Genomic DNA, 23,180 nt, shown 5'->3' with positions numbered 1-23,180 from the left:
ATAGACTACACATACAACAAACACTTAATGGCCAAATAACATTACTGTACAACAATTATTGAACATTCATTCGATTTGAAATGCCTTTAAATCTCAATTGAAAAACTCTTCTAAAAAGTGATAAGCAGTTATAATACATGAAAAGTAGACTTGGTACAAACACACACACTCGTAATAAAAAAACTTGCCTCAACTGACTTTACAACTAGTAACTACTACTATTTAACATCACTGTCAACAAATCCTGACAACCTTACTTTACCCTGACACACTATTTGTGTTTGAAACAACCAAATGTGTTTTTTCTTTGCTCCTTCTAAGAAACAAATTGTTGAGCAATCATTTGTCTGTCCAACAGGTCAAGTTTGTTCTGAACATGACAGACAGCTACACTATTAAGACGTGTTTGTGTCCTGCTACTTCGCAGCCACGTTTCAGCCTTCGGAGGCTACTGAAACCCCTTTCAGCTTCTGCTTTCAGAGCCGCAGAGCCAGGCACAGTAAGCACCGCATGCGACGTCAAACCTGGAACGGTGAATCAGGAGCGGTAAAACTGGTGTTGGCTCTGCAGCTCTGCAGACAGATACTGTATTATTGAGCGCTTTTGGCACGCTACGCAAACTGGCTATTATATTCACGCAACTGCTAATTGGTCGGGTGAGAAAAACTGTTTTGAGTCCGTTGCGTGGCTGTTTTTTGTCTAACGTTATGGCAATAGTTTACTTCCTTGTTACACATTTTATAGTAGCTGTATAATTTTCATAATGATATTTTAATCTGACAAAAGTGCAGGGGATGAAATTGTGTTTCAACAAAAGTGGGGGGGATGAAACGTACGCATCCCCCGCGGGTGATACGCCCCTGTGGGCGGCGCCTTTGTGTGTTTTGAACACTTGAGAACACACAGATTCCACACTTTTTTTTTTTTTTTTTAGATATTTATAACTTTGCAGTTTTGTTTCGACCCACTCTCTCTCTTTTCCATCACTAGCGCCAGACTCCCTCCTAGATAAATTCCTAAAAATCCCCCCTTATCTCAGGGAGGCTATGGGTACAGTGGACTCTCTACTCCGTGTGGATAATCTGAAACCATTAACAGTATTAAAACACAAGTGGGAGGAAGAATTGGATGCTGAAATATCAGATGTGCTGATGCTCTCAATAACATTCATTCATCTTCAATCTGTCTATGACAGACCATCACCCAGTTTAAAGTTGTTCACCGGTTACACTGGTCAAAAACAAAGTTGGCTATAATTACACCTAATATTGACCCAGTATGTGACCGATGCAAGATGGGTTGTTACCGGTATGTGTTCGTTCTGTTCCATGTGAAAATACAATAAAATGACTTCAAACCAAAAAAAAAAAGGGGAGGGGGGGATCCATTCTTTCTCAGTGAAACACTGTTGCCTGATACAGCCACCAGGGGCAGGCTCTCTTCCACTTTTTTCAGAGAGAGAACACCAACCACACAACAGTGTTTTTATTTATTACTGTACCAACACATTCAGATACAGAATCTCCTCTGGAGTGGATAAAGAGACATCAAACCACCAAATCACTCTTACTGTGTGTGTGTGTGTGTGTGTGTGTAGAGACAGTCAGTAATTCACTGTAGAGTCTCTAGTGTACAGTGTGGATCCTTCAGTAGATCAGAGAGCAGCTTCACTCCTGATTCTCCTGGATTATTGCAGTTCAGATTCAGTTCTCTCAGGTGTGATGAGGGATTTGACCTCAGAGCTGAAACCAGAGCAGCACAACCTTCACCTGTAATCCTGCAGTAAGACAACCTGTAGAGAGAAACATCTCACAGTTACAGCATAAATCACTCAGCTTTACTACACAACACACACAATCTTTATATACAGTACACTTACTCTGTGTGTGTGTGTGTGTGTGTGTGTGTGTGTGTACCTCAGTTTCTCCAGTGTACAGTGTGGATTCTCCAGTCCAGCAGAGAGCAGCTTCACTCCTGAATCCTGCAGGTTATTGTAACTCAGGTTCAGTTCTCTCAGTCTAGAGGAGTTTGAGCTGAGAACTGAGGACAGAACTCTACAGCTTTCTTCTGTCAGATTACACCCACACAGACTGGAAGAGAAATTATGAAATATCAGAACACTGATCTCAAACACAGCCATAATCCAGTTAAACTTTACCATGGAACAGAAATGTGTGTTTCTCTCACACACAGAAACCAGAGGACAGGACGCCACATCAGCACATTTACAGGAGCAGCGACGTCTTTCTGCACTCCACAATCTCTCAGCTACAATTTATTATCACACCATTAGCTCATGGACAGAACACACACGTGTGAGAGCGAGCAGCCGACAAACACTCCACTCTGACCTGTGTTCAAGTTTCTACAAACTAAACACACACAGTACTCTCTCTCTCTCTCTCTCTCTCTCTCACTCACACACACACACACACACACACACACACACACACACACACACACACACACACACACACAGTACTCTCTCTCTCTCTCACACATACTAGGGATCGACCGATATGTTTTTTTCAGGGCCGATACCGATTATTATGGAACTGGGATGCCGATAACCGATATGTGCAACCGATAAATGTAAACATTATAATTCACATGAAATTAAACATAGCACACACTGACACAGACCTTCATATCCATGAAATGTATGTTTAGTTGTAAAATTGAACATGAAATTTTGTGCAGGGAGATGCCAGCAGCATTTGTACAATAAAGTCAAACATTAGTTAGAATAAAATGAGAAATAAAATAATAAAATAAATATTCACCAATAAAAAAAATAAAATCACTCCCTACTATATTACAGCTCACCATTTTCAGTGGAAAATAAATGAAAATACACTCTGGATTCTTTTACACTAAGAACCAAGTAAGACTTACCAACTTCAAGTAGTTTTTAAATAAATCAAGTGTAGGGAGCTGCCTGCAGCATTTTTTAAAAAGTAAAATCAAACATAAAGTAGGCTATCACTCCCTATTATGTAACAACTTAAAGTAACCATCTACATTCTAATGCTTTTAATGCCCAAGCCTAATATTCCCAATTTAGGAGGATTATATTGTAGTGAAGGAAGCACAGTTGCTCTGCATGTTAAAAGCTCTGGTTAAAAGGAGCGGCTGCTCCTTTAAGAGTCTGTTCAGAGAACGGAAGTCGGAGTGAGGGGGCGGCCGCGGCTCTGCTCCTTTAAGAGTATATCGCTTTCCGAATCAGAAGCGCTAGCGAGGAGAATCACTTGCGCAAGAATTATAAATACTAGTGGAGTACATTACAGCGCAATGTGAAGTAGCATAAGAACATTTAAGTTAAGAGTTTAATTGATGTATTTCGTTCATTACCGTTTACCCAAGCAAGTGTGCATCCACGACATTATTAATTACTGAGCCCACAACAAGCGTCCTGACAAACTCCCTACAGTATTACATAGCCTACTAGCACCATATCACACCTGGCTTGTTTAAATGTTCAAATAGCGCTTTATAAAGTTACCTAACATATACAAGTGCAATGCACTTTTTGAGCACGAGTCACATCATGAAGTTTACTCATCACCATAACAAATTGCCAGTAGGCTTGCGCTAGCCTACAGAACACAAACACTACGTTTTATTTCGTCTTCCCTTGACCACCTCTCTGTATGGCTGTTGTTCTACTGTTCGAGTAGAACTACTGACACATTCACAATGTTTCCAGACGGGGATTTAAAAATGACTGCAGCCTACGTTATGCTGGGGACTGCTTACTATGGACAACATTACATGTAGTTTCAGCGAGACTAGTTGGTTGTAGGCTAATTCAAGTGCTTCCTTCCGTTAGCTAAGTTTGCCTGGCTACACAGATGCAAATGGACAATTTTAACGCACTTCCTGCTTCCTGAGTTGTTCGCGCCGAGTCCTTTTTTCCCGCGAGTGCCGGCGTTAATTACTAATCCTTTTTTAACTTTTTTTTTCTACAAATAAATTTCCAGTATCCTCTTCATTTTTATTGTACTGTCGCTTTCATTTTTGTACTTTTCACTTTCGCTTTCCTTTTTCCGTTTTTTTTTTTTCCGTTTTTTCTCTTTCTTTTTTCGGAAGAACGCCGAGACCGGAAGCTTTCTTTTTCTCTCCTCCTGTGTAAAGACCACAAGCGGAGGCCATCCACATCGGATCTGCTTTAATATCAACAGATCTTCGTTTAAGGTACGTGAATCTTTTCATCATGGCACACCTTCAGCTTGTTCAGTGTGCTGAGTGCAGGATGTTTAGTTATTCTTCCTCCATCACTAGCGATAGCTTTATTTGTGATAAGTGCAGATTAGTTAGCTCTCTGACGGAGAAGATTACAGTGCTAGAAGCGCGTGTCCAGGCTTTAGAGCAGGTTAGTGAGCATGAGAACAGTGTAGTTTCTGTAGGGGAAAGTCTGGATGCCCTAGGTGGAGTTAGTAATCCCCCAACTCCGGCATTAGAGCCCTTACAGCGGGGCGAATGGGTGACGACTCGGCGGCATAAGCGTAGAGCCAAAGCTACCGCTGAGGCTCGCCCACGGGAGCACCACTCCTCTCCGCGTCACGTGCCGAACAGGTTTGCTCTCCTTAGTGATGCACCCACTGAGAAACCTGAAAGAGCACTGGTTATAGGAGACTCTATCATACGGCACGTGAAATTAGCTCAGCCTTTAGGGGCACCAGCAGCTTTAGTCAGGTGTATACCGGGAGCCAGGGTGCCAGACATAGCAGGTAATCTTAGGGTCCTAGGCAAGCACAGGTTCTCAAAGATAGTTATCCATGCAGGAGCTAATGATATACGCCTTCGTCAGTCTGAGGTTACTAAGAGTAACTTTGTAGAGGTGTTTAAATTAGCGAAGGCGACGTCCGATGCTGTAGTATGCTCTGGCCCCATCCCAATGCGGCGTGGCGATGTAGCTTACAACAGGTTATGGTCGCTGAACTGCTGGCTGTCCAGGTGGTGCTCTGAAAACAGTGTGGGCTTTATAGATAATTGGGCTAATTTTGAGGGCACTGCTGGCCTGTTAGGGCGGGACGGTATCCATCCCACTCGGGAAGGTGCTGCTCTCATTTCCTGCAGCATAGGTCATAGTCTCAGAACAGGCCTAGTTAATTTCTGACAATCCAGAGCCAAGGCCAGGGAGCAGACGAACAGGCTAAACCGACTGTCTGCTAGCTGCACAGAGTCGTCACTCAGGGTCCACTACATCGAGACTGTGTCTGTTCCCCGAGCTAAACAAAAAGGTAGAAATATTCAGAGAGTTTGTTCCAGTAACCTAATCAATATAAAATTAGATCATACTGACTGTACAGCTGCTGCCAGCACCTTTGATCTAAAGGTGGGGCTATTAAATATTAGATCTCTTACATCTAAAGCGCTAATGGTTAATGAACTCATTACTGATCAGGAGTTTAATGTACTTTGTTTCACTGAAACATGGATTAAGCCAAATGAATATATAGCATTAAATGAAGCGAGTCCTCCTGGATACAGTTATATACACCAGCCTCGTCTAACTGGCAGAGGAGGAGGCGTCGCGGTTATTTATAACAATTATCTAGGTGTAACACAAAAACCTGGTTATAAATTTAATACATTTGAAGTTCTTCATACTCATATAATGTATGTAGCCTCAAAAAATAAGTCTACCCAGTTAATTCCATTGCTTATTATTTACAGGCCCCCGGGGCCATATTCTGAGTTTCTTTCTGAATTTGCAGATTTTATCTCAGATCTGGTTATTTCCTTAGACAAAGCTTTAGTTGTCGGAGATTTTAATATTCACTTCGATAACCCAGAAGACCCTTTAAAAACAGCGTTTGTGTCCATCTTAGATTCAGTCGGGATTAAGCAGAATGTCATAGGACCGACCCATAATGGTGGTCACACCCTTGATCTAATACTAACATTCAGATTAAACGTAGACAATATAGTCATACTTCCACAGTCTGAAGTTATCTCAGATCATTATCTCATCTCATTCAAACTATGTCTGAGTAATAATATATGCACCTCACCACGCTACTGTATTAAACGTACTTTCACGTCAACTACTGCACAGAGCTTTATAAATGATCTCCCAGAGCTGTCAACTTTGATTGGGTCACTGTCAGCCCCTGCAGAACTTGATCAGGCAACTGAATGCTTAGAGTCAACATTCCGCCATACTTTAGATAATGTAGCTCCTCTAAAAAGGAAAATGGTCAGAGACAAAAAATTAGCACCCTGGTAATAATGATGACACTCGCACATTAAAACAGACCACTCGAAAATTGGAACGTAAATGGCGTCAAACAAAATTGGTAGTGTTCAAATTAGCTTGGAAGGAGAACTTCCTGAAGTATAGAAAAGCTCTTAGTGCTGCAAGAACAACATATTTCTCCTCCCTAATAGAAGATAACAAAAATAATTCTAGATTCCTATTTAATACTGTAGCAAAATTAACCAGGAATAAGTCCACTATCGACACATGCACACCTGCAGTATGTAGTAGCAACGACTTCATGAATTTTTTTAATGACAAAATTGAGAATATCCGACAAAAAATTCAAACTACTAATTTAAGGTAAGACAATGAAAGTGACCTTGTAGTTAACTATATAACTGTATCAGATCATCAGTTAGAATGTTTTACTCCCCTAAAAGAAACTGAATTACTTTCATTAATCTCTACATCAAAAGCCTCAACTTGCGTACTAGATCCCTTACCTACACATCTATTCAAACAGATAATGCCTGGAGTAATTGAACCGCTTCTAAAAATAATAAATTTTTCTCTTATGATTGGCTATGTACCCAAATCCTTTAAACTAGCAGTTATCAAACCCCTGATTAAAAAACCTGACCTTGATCCCTGTCAGCTGTCCAATTATCGGCCAATATCAAACCTCCCCTTTATCTCCAAGATCCTTGAAAAAGCTGTGGCACAGCAGTTATGCTCATATTTACATTGGAATAACATCCATGAAATGTATCAGTCAGGATTTAGACCTCATCATAGCACAGAGACAGCACTGGTTAAAGTAGTAAACGACCTACTGTTGGCGTCTGATCAGGGCTGTGTCTCGCTACTTGTGTTGCTTGACCTTAGTGCAGCATTTGATACCATTGATCATTCCATTCTTCTGGATAGACTAGAAAATGTTGTGGGAGTTAAGGGAATGGCCCTCTCCTGGCTCAGGTCTTATCTAACTGATCGTTATCAGTATGTTGATATAAATGGTGATATTTCTAGACGTACCGAGGTAAAGTTTGGTGTTCCACAAGGTTCTGTCTTGGGTCCACTGCTTTTTTCTCTATATATGCTACCTCTGGGCGATATTATTCGTAAACATTGTACCGTATTTTCTGGACTATAGAGCGCACCTGTATATAAGCCGCATCCGCTCTATTTTTAAAAAAAATTTAAAAAAAGATATACAAGCCGCACCGGGCTATAAGCCGCAGATATCTATGTTGAAAAATTAGATATTTACTGCATGTACAGAACGATTTTGTACTGTAAATGTACATGTACTGTATGTACCTGAACAGATTCTTTCCGAACAGTGCCTTTTAACACGGCAGCAACTTTGCTGATTAAAACGGAACAGAACCAAGAGAAAATAACCGGTATTTATTTACCTTCATTTCTCCTGTGTTTGAAACTACAAGTCACTTTAATCATCTCCAACGTCTCACCATAGATTCACTGATGCTAAGCTTGCGTGCAGCAGCGCGGTTTCCTTCCTGGATAGCAAGCTCGATGGCCTTCAACTTAAAACTTGCATCATACGAACTTCTTCGTGTGGTTTCCATGATGAAGGGGCGAGGATTTGAAAATAATTACCAGTTAGTAATTTGTCGTGCGTGTTCTATCTGCTAAAGATCTGCTAATTCTTCTTTGCATTGATTTTTCGTCTATCTTATTTTTGATTCTACTTCCGGTTAGAGCGCCCCTAGCGGTGGAAGAAAAAATCCACAGAATAGCCGCACCTTTGTATAAGCCGCATGGTTCAAAACCTAGGAAAAAAGTAGCGGCTTATAGTCCAGAAAATACGGTATTAGTTTCCACTGTTATGCTGATGACACACAGTTGTATGTCTCTGCAAAACCTGATGAGAGACACCAGCTTAATAGAATTGAGGAATGTGTTAAGGACATTAGACACTGGATGCTTATTAATTTCCTTCTGCTGAACTCTGACAAGACTGAAGTACTTGTGCTAGGACCACATACAGCTAGAAGTAAGTTTTCTGATTACACAGTGACTCTGGATGGCCTTTCTGTTTCTTCATGTGCAGCAGTAAAAGACCTCGGAGTGATTATTGACCCCAGTCTTTCATTCGAAACTCACATTGATAACATCACCCGGATAGCTTTCTTTCATCTCAGAAATATTGCAAAGATAAGAAATTTAATGTCATTGCATGACGCAGAAAAACTAGTCCATGCTTTCGTTACCTCCAGGTTGGATTATTGTAATGCCTTACTGTTTGGATGTTCCAATAAGTGCATAAATAAGCTCCAGTTAGTTCAAAATGCAGCAGCAGGAGTCCTTACTAGAACTAGAAAATATGACCACATCACGCCTGTCTTATCCACACTGCATTGGCTCCCAATCAAATTTCATATTGATTATAAAATACTACTATTGACCTTTAAAGCACTAAATGGTCTCGCACCACAGTACCTGAGTGAACTTCTGCTCCTCTATGACCTGCCACGCCTACTTAGATCAAAAGGTGCAGGCTACCTGCTGGTACCTCGTATAGTGAAGGCTACATCAGGGGGCAGAGCCTTTTCTTACAAAGCCCCACAGTTATGGAACAGCCTTCCAAGTAATGTTCGGGAATCAGACACAGTCTCAGCCTTTAAGTCTCGGCTGAAAACATATCTGTTTAGTCAAGCCTTTTGTTAATGGTGTTTATGAGGTAAAGGTGTAGATCTCGAGGGTCCTCAGACATAGAGTGTTTTGGTAAACTGGGATGTATGGATGCTGTCAGTCCCCACTCGCTTGCTCACTTGAGTTTGTTGACGGTGTAGTGGTTGCTGCTTTATGTCCCGGGGCTCCCTCATGCCTGTGTTACCTTCTGGCTCTCTCCTTTTAGTTATGCTGTCTTAGTTAGTTGCCGGAGTCCCTGCTTGTACTCGGTGCAATATGTATACTGCTCCTACTTATTCAGGTGACATTGGGCATACCTAACAACCTGGGTTTTCTTTCCCTCCCCCACCCCAAATCTGTCCCTCTGAGTTACATGGAGTCAACAGGAAATCTTTTGGTGGAGAGGGTGGAGACCTCGACTGGCTATCGTAGCCTGCAGGGAATCGGCCGTCAGACTTCTGTCGCATGTCCCAGACCCGGTGAAATGTAACTGAATTGTCTTGGCCAGCCCTAAGGGTCCCATCTGCATCTCATCATTGCTGAGGAGTGTGCTCCCATCACCCAATCAAGCATCCAGCCAGAGCAGGTCATGATATATTTTTTACCATATTAACATGCCATTGTTGTGAGTTATGCCTGATGTCAAGACTCTCGTCTCTGCGAGCCTACCACACAGATTTAATACTTGTCATTTTTAGGGCATACCTAACAACATGTGTTTTCTTTCTCTCTCCCCCCCCCCCCCCAATCTGTCCCTCTGAGTTACATGTTGGTCCTGGGATTGAGATGCTGGCCTCTTCTGCCCCTCGGACCTGCTTGATCCATCATGGTGCCCTGTGTCTGGTCGGAGTTTTATCGCATCGCTCCTGTGAAGGACAGCCCCATGAGGATAGTTGAGGGTTATACCTGGAGGATGCTCGTGACTCTTACAGTAATGCTTTTATGGCTGAGGACTACAGTTGTCTTGCTAACTTTAGGACTACAGTTGTCATGAACAGTTTTGCACTCAAGTTTCCATCAATGAAGAGTTATAACATCAACGAAACTGTCCTCATGTTAAAACTGTTAATATTATAGTCAGGCTGTCTGTTGTTCCCCAAATGAGGATGGGTTCCCTTTTGAGTCTGGTTCCTCTCGAGGTTTCTTCCTCATGTCGTCTGAGGGAGTTTTTCCTTGCCACCATCGCCACAGGCTTGCTCATTGGGGATAGATTAGGGATAAAATTAGCTCATATTTTAAGTTGTTCAAATTCTGTAAAGCTGCTTTGCGACAATGTTTATTGTTAAAAGCGCTATACAAATAAACTTGACTTGACTAGATGAAGAATGTAAACATATAATGATGTGCTTTTGCAACTTGTGTGTTTGTGACTTATTGCGGCAAAAGCAGCGTGTCCTTACCTTGAAGTACGATCTGCTTCTGCCCGAGTGCCCATACGGCCGCCTTGAAACAGTTCACAGCGTTTAGCTACGCGTGTTGATTGGCTGTATCCCTTGTGCCGCTTCTGCCCGAGTGCCTGTACGGCCGCCTTGAAACAGTTCACAGCGTTTAGCTACACGTGTCGATTGGCTATATCTCTTGTGCCAAACAAATCAGATGTTGTGGTGGGCGGGACCGTGTTCTTGAACTCAGAGAGGCGAGTGCAGGAAAGGACGTGCAGTAATGAAATGGCTGCAAAAAGGCATGTTATCGGCGTATCGGTGGAAATTATGTCCGATACCGATAACCCTAAAAATGCAGAATATCGTCCCGATATATCGGGCAGGCCGATTATCGGTCGACCCCAACACATACACACAGTACTCTCTCTCACACACACACACACACACGCACACACACAGTACTCTCTCTCTCTCTCTCACACACACACACACACACACACAGTACTCTCTCTTTCTCTCACACACAGTAGTCTCTCACACACACACACACACACACACACACACACACACAGTACTCTCTCTCTCACACACACACACACACACACACACACACACCACTCTCTCTCGTTTGCGCATGTGCTGAGTGAGTGTTGGAGTGATCTGCGAGTTGTGAGAGGAAGCCTCTTTGGCTTATTCTTAATTTTCTATCTGTTGTACATCCTTTTATGCATTTTGGTGGCTTACTTGTTTTTTTTTTTTTGGTTATTATTAAACTCTACAGACGTGGTAGATTGTTTTTTGTTGTTCTCCCGTGGAGTCAGTAACCAGCCTGGGCTGGTAGCATGGTTGCCGTGTGAGCAGTGGAGTTTGAGAGTCTCACAAGACAACATGGTGTAAAAGTTCAATGTTCTGCAAGTGTTGAAGTATGTGTTTTGGCTATTGGTTAAGTTGCTGGTCATGAATATATTAAGTCAAGTCAAGTCAACTTTGTCAAATATGCTATACATGCTCGACATACAGCACAGATGAAATTTCAGTCCTCTCTGACCCACGGTGCAAACACGCAATGCAATAAATAAAAATAGAATAATTGAAATAAACAATATAAACAATAAATTTGGCCTCGCACATGAACAACGCGATTGTGGTTTTTCTTGGTACAGTTGAGAAAGCTAGAGATCTACAGTGGTATAGCAGGCTGGTCTCTTCTATAAGGAAGATCTCGCTGGGGTGTAAATCACTGCTCCTGAGGCATGTTGTCTCCTTTAGGAGGCAGGTGTATATGGTGCTGGAAAATGATGAGGAGGACTTAAATTTGACCATGAAGTTTAAGCTAGGGGGGTTTGATTATGTGGTTTTTGCTACACCCGACACTGTACTGCGGCGCTTTCACTGTGGTGTTTCGGGTCATATCGTTTGCGACTGCCCGTAAAAACGAGACAGCACGGATCACCTAAAGGCTCAGCTGAGCAAAATGTGCCCGATACTTCCGCAGCTGGTCCCTCCGCAACCGCTTCCCCACCAGCCCCCCTTCCCGCGGGTGAGAATGTGTTGGCGCATAAAGCCAGAGAAGAGGAGTCTAAGTGTGGCACTGGCCGGTCTGAGGCCGAACTGATGGATCTCTCCACAGAGAGTCCTGTAGCCATAAATGGCGTCTCTCACCTAGCAGTCCGACATTGTCAATACAACAGTGAGTGACATGATCACTAAAGAGTTGGATGCTCTAAATCGCACTACAACAGTTAGTGGGCATGACATTGCAGACACTTCTGATGTACAAACGGTAGAAACGGTGCATAGATTTAAGGTTCAGTTCAAAAGAAAAGAAGTTGAGCCTGTTGATTGCAACCCCAGTAAAACAGAAAGTTGGTGAGGTTTGTGTTGACTATGACAGTGATGATGACTCGGTGTACTCTAACATGTCAGACAGTCCGCTGGGAGACCTCAGTGCATCTGACGGTGAAGTACCAGTCCAGTATAAAGCTGAGGAAATGAGCCGCTTTCTATGAGAGACTAAAGGACAGCGTAATGTTGAGGTGGAGCATTATTTTCCTGATCGGGGTCAGTTTATCAATGATGTCGTCTGCTTGTTGAGAGAGCATGCTTTCACCGTGAAGGAGGCTGCTCGCCTTCGAAAATTTCTGACTAGGCTTCGGAAAAAGGTTTGAGATGAGTCATCCCCCCCACCCATATAATGTTTTGATGGCGAATACGCTTAATGTTTGTATTCTGAATTTAAACGGTGCCAGAGACGCAATGAAAAGGTTGACATTGATCGATTTTATCAATCTAAAATGAATAAATGTTATGATGATACAGGAAACGCACAGTGACCAAACCAATGAAGTAGACTGGAGGAAAGAGTGGAATGATCAAGTTTTCTTCAATCATGGGTCCTCTGTAAGCGGGGGTGTGGCAGTTTTGTGCTCTAAGGACTCTCTTCTGCTCTCCTGTCATGTGCAGTAATTTGTGAAGGGTAGACTTTTGATGGTAAAGGCATGTTTTGAAAAAAGCACCATGTTTTTTGTTAATGTTTATGCACCAATGAGTGGGGCTGAGAGAGTGGTGTTTTTCAGCAAAGTTACTGAGGTGTTAAAAGATTTGAATTTTGAGCCTCTTTTGTTCATGGGGGGTGACTTTAATTGCACTGTGGATGCTAGGATGGACAGGAATCACTTAGAGCCACATGCTCCCTCCCAGCATGCTCTCATCCAGTTGATCAATGGCCATGATCTGCAAGACACATGGAGAACCATGCACCATGGTGTCAGACAATACACCTGGTCACACAGTAGAGGGAATTATATTTCCCTTGCTAGATTCGATAGATTTTATATTCATAAGGATCATCTCAACATCTTAAAGTCGTGTAACATCCTTCCAACTGGTTTCTCTGATCATTGCACAATTACTTGTAGTGTATGTGTGAAGCCCTTTGAGTCTAGAAGTGCTTATTGGTGCTTTAATGTGTCGCTCTTAGAGGATAATTTTTTCAAAGACACCTTTATTTTCTTTTGGGAGACCTTTAGACAAAAAAAGGGTGGTTTTTTTTTCTTCCCTGTGCAGCTGGTGGGACTATGGGAAGGTTCAAATTAAGTTATTCTGTCAACAGTACACTTGCAATGTTACCAAGGGAATTATTTCTTCATTACAAGTTTTGGAAAACGAGATTGCAGATCTTCACAATTCAATAACACTCACAGGAAATAAGGAACATGTTCAACTTTTTGAGGAGAAGAAGGCAAGACTTAAAGATTTGCTGGGTGTTAGGGCACAGGGGGCACTGGTGCGCTCCCGTTTCAAAAATGTGACTTTAATGGACGCTCCATCTAAGTTTTTTTTTTAACTTGGAAAGGAGAGGTGGCCAGAGCAGGATAATGCATACTCTGATGTCTGAAACAGGTCAAGAGCTGTCTGAGCCTGCACAGATATGCAGTTACGCACAATTGTTTTATGCAAAGTTGTATGACAGCGAGTTGTTGCTTGACGACTCACTGTCCAGTGCTTTTCTTAATCACCTGCCCAGAGTGCTTGATGAGTGCCACTCTGAAACTGATAAGGTTCTGACACTTCATGAGATCGAACAGGCCCTCATGAGCATGGAAAACGGCAAAGCTCCTGGGATTGATGGGTTGCCAGTTGATTTTTACAAGGTCTTTTGGTCATGTATTGGAGAGGATCTCCTAGCAGTGCTCCATGAAAGTCTGGAGGAAGGATGTCTTCCCCTTAGCTGTCGCAGGGCAGTTATTACGCTTTTGTCTAAGAAGGGTAATTTACAAGATATAAGCAACTGGCGCCCTGTATCACTGTTATGTTCTGACATGAAGATCTTAGCCAAGTCTTTGGCTACGAGGCTGAAAAAAGTGATCGGTGAAGTAGTGCACCCCGATCAGTCCTACTGTATACCTGGCCGGTCAATTTTCGATAATATAGCTGTTATCAGGGATTTGCTCACTGTCAAGAAATATGGGTTTTAATTTGGGGATGATCTCCTTAGATCAACAGAAAGCTTTCGACCGGGTTGAACATGAGTATTTATGGGCCACCCTAAACTCCTTTGGGCTCGGTCCTAAGTTTATGGCTATGGTCAGAGCTATTTACTGTGACGCTGAAAGTGTTTTAAAAGTCAGTGGAGGCCTGAGTGCCCCTTTCAAGGTCGGGGGGGGGTGTCAGACAGGGATGTCCACTGTCTGGAATGCTGTACTCTACTGCTATTGAACCACTGTTACATAGACTTCGGTCTGAATTGAGGGGGGGGTTTCTTTGCCTTTCTGTCATGATCGCTTGTATTTGTCTGCTTATGCTGATGATGTAATTGTGTTTGTTCATGATGGGAATGATGTGAATATGTTAAAAAACAATGAATGATTTTTATTTTTTTGTCCTCTGCCAAAGTTAATTGGGGAAAAAGTGAAGCTCTTTGGGTTGGTGAGTGGGAAGACAGATGCACTGGTTTGCCGGGAGGGTTGCTTTGGAGGAAGGATGGTTTTAAATATCTGGGTGTCTTTTTGGGTGAGGATATTTTTGCGCAGAAGAACTGGGAGGGGATTCTGGAAAAGGTGAAGGGTCATTTGGGTAAATGGAGGTGGTTGCTCCCTCAATTATCTTACAGGGGGCGTGCTCTTATAATCAATAATCTTGTGGCATCATCTTTGTGGCACAAACTTGCTTGTATTGAACCTCCAGTTGGACTATTTAAGAGCATTCAAAAAGAAATCGTGAACAACTTCTGGGACAAACTACACTGGGTCCCCCAAGCGATGCTTTTCCTATCTAAAGACGATGGAGGACAAGGTCTCATCAATCTGGTTTGCAGAAAGGACACCGACTGTCTACAGTTAATTCAGCGACTGCTTACAGCTACAGACACTCTGGCCTGGAGACCACTGGCTCATTGCATCTTGCGTGGAGTCTGTAACCTGGGCCTGGCCATTGCTCTTTTTCACATGGACACAAAGAAACTTGTTTATGATGGACTGACACCCTTTTACAAAAGCCTTTTTAGGGCCTGGGGACTGTTTAATTATCAGTGGGCAGGAGAATTATCCTCTGCCTACTGGTTGCTTGAAGAGCCTATTGTGTTTGGTTCATGTTTTGATGTGTCCAGTAACGACATGCCTGGCCTCACAGCTTTGCTGTGTGCAAAAAGAGCCTTGCAATTACAGCAAATTCTTGTTAAGGCTGGCTGCTATTTACAAAATGCCCAGGCATTAGCCTCTTTTTTGGGTGTAAGGTCTGAGAGATATGTGGAGAAATTTCTTGACAAGCTTACTGGGGTCTTAAGCTGCCAGGAGAAAAGACTTCTGGAAGAGTGTGGTGAGAGTAACACTCAATGCAGTGACGAAGGTGCTCTGCCAAATATCGGTCTCTCACCTGTTTTGAAAGCATGTGGTCATGCTAGTCCCCTGTTAATTTTCAGGAAATCTGACCGAATGCTTTTATACTCAGTTACCGGGAAGGTTCTGTACAAAAACCTGGTAAAGGTGTTGAATAAGGATGTTTTGAAAGGGAGAATGGACACTGCGTGGAGGGATAAGCTTGGTATTGATAAGATTAAGCCTGTGTGGAGAGTTTTATCTAAGCCTCCACTAACTAAGAGAACTGGCGATCTTCAGTGGAGGATCTTGCATGGTGCTATTGCTGTAAATGCCATTGAATCCTGAGATGAGTGACGCGTGTCCCTTCTGTGCTGAAAGGGAAACACTTTCACTGTTTTATGGACTGTTGCAGGCTTTCTTTTTTATTTATTTTGTTTGTTAAGTCTTTTGTTTTCTTCTTTTGGAGTTGTTTTCACCAAACATGGTTTTATTCTTGTTTTTTTTTTTTATAATCAAAAGTAAAAATCAAAGTGTGAACTTATGAATTTCGTTGTTGGTCAGGCCAAACTTGCGATTCACCTCAGCAGAAAAAACAAGGTGCAGCAAAAGGCTGGAGACGATGTTGTCGCTGTTTTTAAGAATTTAGTCAAGTCAAGAATAACCACTGATTTTTACTTTTACAAACTAATGAGAGCAATGGAGGAGTTCAAAGAGAAATGGTGTTGTGTTGGTACTTTTTGCTCTGTGACAGATGATGAACTTTCTTTTGCTTCTTTTTTGAATAGCTAACTGTTCTGTTGTTTTTGTTTTGTGAACGAGTGTTTTTGATCTCAGTTGCTGTACAATAAAGCCACTTTAAAATTCAAATTCTCACACACACACACACACACACACACTACTCTCTCTCACACACACACACTACTCTCTCTCTCTCACACACACACACACACACACACACACACACACACACAGTGTTGTCATTGGTTAAGGGGCGGTCACACAGCACTCCGCGTCTATATCACGTACAAAAAGATACAAAAATCTGGTGGACGTGGTCGTAAGTGGTAATTTTTGGTCAATTTTGGCTTTGCCGTGCTTTGTACGGGGTATGGCTGTCGGCGGCTGTTTCACTGCTGCAGCACTGCCTAAGCACAGCTAACCAAGTCCAGCCAGGTGTAAGGCTAAAAATAGGTTCGCACGTGTTCGAACGCAGGGAAAAAAGCGACAAGTTACCACGGATAACCGCGGCCTCATCGCGTCTGTAGCACTGCCGATCGCGTGTTGAGCGCGGACGTAAAACGGGCACTCCACTGCCATAGCACTGCCAAATCACGGGTAACCACGGCTCAGCGTCGTTGGAAGAGCGGCTTGCTGCGCATATAAAAGCGGTCGCGCACGGCTGGTCTTCACAGTTGCCGATCCAGATCTCTACAGTCCACAACCATCACGCAAGTTTGTTCGGTGATTTCTGTTTTATCATGGCCAAGAAGAAGGGTCCCCCTGCCAAGAAGAGGCCGACGAAGGGTGAATATTTGCAGATTGAAAATATGAATTTCAATGTATAAATGAAAATTAGAAGCATGTCAATAAATAGATTTATTTTTCATGTACAGGTGCTACCCCTCCTGCCGCCCCTCCTGCCACCACCACTGCTACCACTACCTCTGCTGCCACCCCTCCTGCCACCACCACTGCTACCACTACCTCTGCTGCCGCCCCTCCTGCCACCACCACTGCTACCACTACCTCTGCTGCCGCCCCTCCTGCCACCACCACTGCTACCACTACCTCTGCTGCCGCCCCTCCTGTCACCACCACTGCTACCACTACCTCTGCTGCCACCCCTCCTGCCACCACCACTGCTACCACTACATCTGCTGCCACCCCTGAGGCACCCATGGAGCTTGGAGAAGTGAGCCACCCAGCCCTTGAGGAGGGAGAAACACTTCCTGTGGAAGAAGTGAGGCCTCCTACTCCTCCCCCCCAAGCTGGTCAGGACGAGGAGGAAGAACCAGTGCTCGTAGCCAAGGGCCGTGGACGTGGACAGAGCAAGGGCAAGGGGAAGACTGCCCCCAAGAAGGACTGGAGCCTTGATGCTGCTGTAGAGGAGGACGTTCTCGAGTGGCTGAAGGGCAACCCCTACCTCTGGATGCGCAGCAAGAAGGGCTACAAGCAGAAGAAGGCTGCCTGGGAGATGAAGGCCCAAGAACTGGGGATCGATGTGGAGCACCTAGAGCAGTGGTGGAAAGGAATAAAGGACTGGTATGTGAAGCTCTCAAAGAAGACCAGTGGTCAGGCGACCAAGATGCTCACAGAGAGGGAGACCTGGGTCCTGCAGCACTGTGGCTTCTACAAAGGTCAGTACATTTAATTACATTGATTTCAAATGTGTTTTGAATTTCATTGCATTTGTCAATTTCATTTCACATTTAAATGTATGAAATGCTTTTAAAAGCAAAATGTCAATGCCGTGTAACTAAATAAATGTTTTAAACCTTTCAGTTTCCATCCCCAGTGACACTGGAGATCCCCTCGTCACTCTGGCCCGGGTCCCCTCTGCCTCTGCCAGTCATGTCCACGGTCTCACGCCCTCCCCCTTCAGTGGACTCTGATGGCGACAGCCAGGCTCACGTCCTCTCCTGCGGCAGACTGCTACTACACCCTCTCCTACACCTATGCAGTTATGTGCTCAGCAGCCCACCTACCCCCAGCAGCAGCAGCAACAGCAGGAGCAGACTCCACCAAGCCGTGCCCAGCCCAGAGAGTCAGCTGAGTCATGGAGCATCCAGTTGGCCCAGAACACGATCCAGAGTAATGAATGGAACGCTAACCTCAGCTTCGACAGCACCATGCTCACACCTGCAGGCAGATCCAGACTCGACTCTCAGACATCCATGAACACTCCCAATGTGTCAGCCACCTCTCCTGGACTACAGACCAGGCCTCAGGAGCAGCCTACGGGACAGCCGACTCAGGAACAGTAGAGTCAGGACTCCATTGTTAGTTTTGTTTAGTGTATGCTCTTGTTTGTTATTAGGTTGAGAAGATTGGCTATGTATGCCTTGCTGTAAACTTGTGACTTATGTTATTTGCTGAATATATGCCAATGACATTGGTATAAATTATGAAATGTGTTGGTGTTTTCTCTGGTTAATAAATATAAACCAAAAATAAATGAACATCCATCAAAAAACATAATTAAAGTAAATAAAATGCGAACTTAAAAAATAAATAATGAAAAAAAGAAAAAAGCAATAGCAAACACAAAAATAAATGATAAAGTACATATGAAATTAAAACAAAAATTGGATTAAGACAGTTATCTTCTAACATTTAATAGAAGATAATTGTCTTAATCCAATTTATATTTTCCTTTCATTTCGTACGTACTTTAAATTTTTATGTTTGCTATCTTTAATTTTTCATTTTAATTTAATATATGACAAGTTTATTTATTCTAATTCACAATAAATTACTTCTATAGTCTATAGTTTTAATTTAGTTTTAATCTAGTAAAGTCAAAACTGCCAAACACATTTTACATTTCAATTTATTACATTAATACAATATGTAATGTCACCAGTACATATATCAAACATCATTATCACATCAATATTTACATATCAGCGCTCCAGCTTCCCTAACTAACATGATCAGTAAACATAGCTAATGGGGGAGGAGCATATCATCCTGCCACGGCACCCTTCCAGCGGGGGAGTTGCACCACTGCATGATGAGGTTCCTCTGGGCCTTGGCTACCCTGGCATCTCTATTGGGTCCTGTTACTCTATCAGGCCTCGTGTCTTCAAGGTTCCTACCTTCACGCCAAGCACCAAGCACCGGGGCTCCATCTGGACGTTCCCAGTCCACCAGCCTGTTCTGCATCACCGGGTAACGTGTTCTCATCAGGTTGTGAAGGAGTACGCACGCCTTGACCAGCAGCCTGACAGTGTCAGCTTCATGCATCATGGTAGTCAGGAGAATTTGAAATCGGTTGGCAAGGATCCCGAACGAATTTTCAACTACCCGTCTGGCCCGCGACAGTCGATAGTTAAATATCCTCTGCTCCTTGGTCATGTCCCTGTTAGCGTAGGGCTTCATCATGTAGGTCCGGAGTCCAAAGGCATCGTCACCTACCAGGAAGTAGGGTACATCTTGTGTGTCCCCTGGCAAAGGATCCGGCTGAGGGAAGCCGGCGATGTCATTGTTCTGCAGACCCTCCTTGAACTCACTTTCATTGTAGATGTGGGCATCAGAGGAGGACCCCTTGCCGCTTACGTCTATCCACAGGAATTTGTAGTCAGAAGACACGACTGCTAGGAGGATAACACTGAAGAAGCCTTTATAGTTGAAGTAGTCAGACCCAGTATTGGCAGGAGCTTTACACGCAATATGTTTCCCATCTATAGCCCCAATGACATGTGGAAAATTCCATCTGTGGTACCAATCATCAGCTACCTGGCGCCACTGGGCTTCAGAGTCTGGCAGGGAGAGCATCTCATGAGCATACTCGTGGACGATGACCTCACAGACTTCACGCACCAATAGACTTATGGTGTTGTGGGGGACCCTCCAGGCATATTCCATCTCACGGTACTTGGAGCCAGAAGCAAGGTGCCTCAGGGTGATAGCAATCTTCAGGCCTGGTTCAAGGGGTGCTCTCCAGTTGGTGGTCTCCTTGGTAAGGGCTGGTGTCAGTCTCTGCACAATTTCATCGTACATCGCAGGAGGCATCCTCATAAAGTTCTGAAAGGCTCTTGGATCTTCGTTACGCAGCTTGACCATGAGACGGTCGTAAAGCCCAAGCTGAGGTCTCCTCGCAATCCAGTCACGCACCCAGATGTTCCGTACCACCCTCCTCCTCCTCCTCCTTCTTCTTCTTCTCTCAGCAAGGATATGTTGAGCCTGTATCAGTTGGTTCTGTTGGTGCTGGAGCATTAAGATGAGGACATCACAGCGTTGAGGGTTCATGTTCACCCCTTGACATCTAGACTGCAAGTGCCGAGGTCTCAGAAAATTACGGTATTTATACATGCCGCAAATCAGAAGTGATGCAGAAGTGATTAGACAGTGATCAATCGAATTTAGAACTTGTTTGAGACGTCGTTTAACGAGCTTAGACAGTGCTATGTACGCGGAAAAATCCATTTCTCAGTGATAAGCCGCTAAACACACGCTATATCCCGTGATACCAGCGCGTAACACCCGTCCGATGACCGTGCTCTGCCCGTGATAGACTGCCAAACTTTCGCGTCTTACCACGTCTCCCCAAGTTTTAATAACGGCCGGGACACTGATTATCACGTGTTTTTCGCGTGTGTTGCACGTCTTTACCACGTGTGCCGGCCGTGGTTGTCCGCGGTCTAAAGTTTTGAGCAGTCCAAAACTTTTTGCCGCGTCCGACGCCGTTCCGATTTTCCCCTGAGTCCTGTCACGTCTGTATATCGACTGTAACACGTCTTAACTTCGACATCAACACGAACAACATCGTCTGCTTCACGGGAGAGCACTTTTGGACGGGTTTTGGCCGTGATAAAGCCGTAAAGCGCTGTGTGACCGGGCCTTTAGTTTCACATTGAACTGATTTTCCAGAGCACCAAACTGTTTGTACAGTGTCTTGCAAAAGTATTCATCCCCCTTGGTGTTTGTCCTGTTTTGTCGCATTACAAGCTGGAATTAAAATGGATTTTTCGAGGGTTAGCACCATTTGATTTACACAACATGCCAAACACTTTAAAGGTGCACATTGTTGGTTAATTGTGAGATAAACAATAAGATGTAAAAAGAGAAATCTGAAGTGTGCATAAGTATTCACCCCCTTTCATATGAAACCCCTAAATAAGAGCTGGTCCAACAAATTAACTTCATAAGTCACATAATTAGTTATTTAAGATCCACCTGTGTGCAATCAATGTGTCACATGATATCTGTATAAATCAACCTGTCCTGGAAGGACCCTGACTCTGCAACACTACTAAGCAAGCAACATGAAAACCAAGGAGCCATCAAATAGGTCAGAGACAAAGTTGTGGAGAAGTATAGATCAGGATTGGGTTATAAAAAATATCCCAAACTTTGAATATCCCAGGGAGCTCCATTAAATCCATTATAGCAAAATGGAAGGAATATGGCACCACTACAAACCTGACAAAAGAAGGCCCAGCCCACCAAAAAATGACAGACCAGGCAAAGAGGGCATTAATCAGAGATGCAACAAAAACACCAAAGATAACACTGAAGGAGCTGCAAAGATCCACAGCGGAGATGGGAGTATCTGTCCATAGGACCACTTTAAGCCATACACTCCACAGAGCGGGCTTTATGGAAGAGTGGCCAGAAAAAAGCCATTACTGAAGAAAACACATTTGGAGTTTGCCCAGCAGCATGTGGCATACTCCCCAAACACATGGAAGATTCTCTGGTCAAATGAGATGAAAACTGAACTTTGTGGCCATCATGGGAAATGCCATGTGTGACGCAAACCCAACACCCCGAGAAAACCATTTCTACAGTGAAGCATGGTGGTGGCAGCATCATGCTGTGGGGATGTTTTTCATCTGCAGGGACAGGAAAGCTGGTCAGGACTGAAGGAAAGATGGATGGCACTAAATACAGGGCAATTCTGGAGGAAAACCTGTTTGAGTCAGCCAGAAGTTTGAGACTGGGATGAAGGTTCACATTCCAGCAGGACAATGACCCTAAACATACTGCTAAAGCTACACTGGAGTGATTTAAAGGAAACATTTAAATGCCTTGGAATGGTCTAATCAAAGCCCAGACCTCAATCCAATTGAGAATCTGCGGCATAACTTGAAGATCGCTGTACACCAACACAACCCATCTAACTTGAAGGAGTTGGAGCAGTTTTGCCTTGAGGAATGGGCAAAAATCCCAGTGGCTAGATGTGCTAAGCCAGTGTTTCTCAACCACTGGGCCGCAGCCCATTAGTGGACCATGAAGTGCCATCTAGTGGGCCGTGCATTTTTTTTTCCAAGTTTAAAGCCAAATACTAAATAGTTCAGGATGTTGTAGTGTCCCAAATTCAGTAGCTGGTTTGCCGTACACTTTTCAAGTGGAATAAATACATTTGTGGATAAATTAAGAAGCTTTATTTTTGTCACATTACTACTCTACATTTAACTCACATGAGCAGAGAGAGAGAACAGAATAAATAAATATGTTCGTGGGTAAATTATATGGATCTGTGATGCCTGCTGGAAGAGAAGAGCAGGGAGGTTTGAGAATCGAGCGGCTGTCATTTGTTTACACTCGATACTAAAACTTGTAGTGTCCTAGCAACCATCGCAAAGACTAGGCCTGTCACGATATTTGATATACCGACTTATCGTACGGTAAATGAAAATGAACTCGGTAATTTTTTTTACCGGGATTTTGGCATTTACACGCTGTACATCTACATAGGGAAGTCGCCAGAGTATTAGCTTGACCCACTGACTGAATAAAACACCGCGCTGTTTTCTGTCGTCTCGCGCGGCTCTCTGTCAGAGACGGGGCCTCCCAGCATGCAACAGTTATCCATCCAGGGGATCCACTGAATGGGGAAAAGACAACACGTTGCTCCATTGTACAGACCATAGGCGTAGAATTGGGTATGGA

The 23,180-nt window shown here is 43.6% G+C and overlaps 1 protein-coding gene across 5 annotated transcripts in view; it reads right to left on the bottom strand.

Annotated features, from left to right (window-relative positions):
* LOC132887153 (NACHT, LRR and PYD domains-containing protein 12-like) overlaps positions 1-23,180 on the bottom strand; it is a 152,467-nt gene continuing 129,287 nt past the window's right edge. For 4 of the 5 annotated variants that reach the window (XM_060922594.1, XM_060922593.1, XM_060922596.1 and 1 more), the window contains 2 exons: positions 1,917-2,090; positions 1-1,792 (listed from right to left, as the gene is read on the bottom strand). In XM_060922594.1, coding sequence (XP_060778577.1) covers positions 1,612-1,792; positions 1,917-2,090 — 355 coding nt within the window. In that variant the 3' untranslated portion in view covers positions 1-1,611. Of the gene's footprint in view, positions 1,793-1,916; positions 2,091-18,309; positions 18,423-23,180 lie in introns of those variants that run through there. The other variant, XM_060922597.1, reaches the window with a different exon arrangement.

Source organism: Neoarius graeffei, chromosome 5 (genome assembly GCF_027579695.1).
Source record: "Neoarius graeffei isolate fNeoGra1 chromosome 5, fNeoGra1.pri, whole genome shotgun sequence".
Classification (NCBI taxonomy): domain Eukaryota; kingdom Metazoa; phylum Chordata; class Actinopteri; order Siluriformes; family Ariidae; genus Neoarius; species Neoarius graeffei.
Note: the sequence above shows the minus strand (reverse complement) of the source record. Positions and strands in the feature narration are given on the sequence as shown.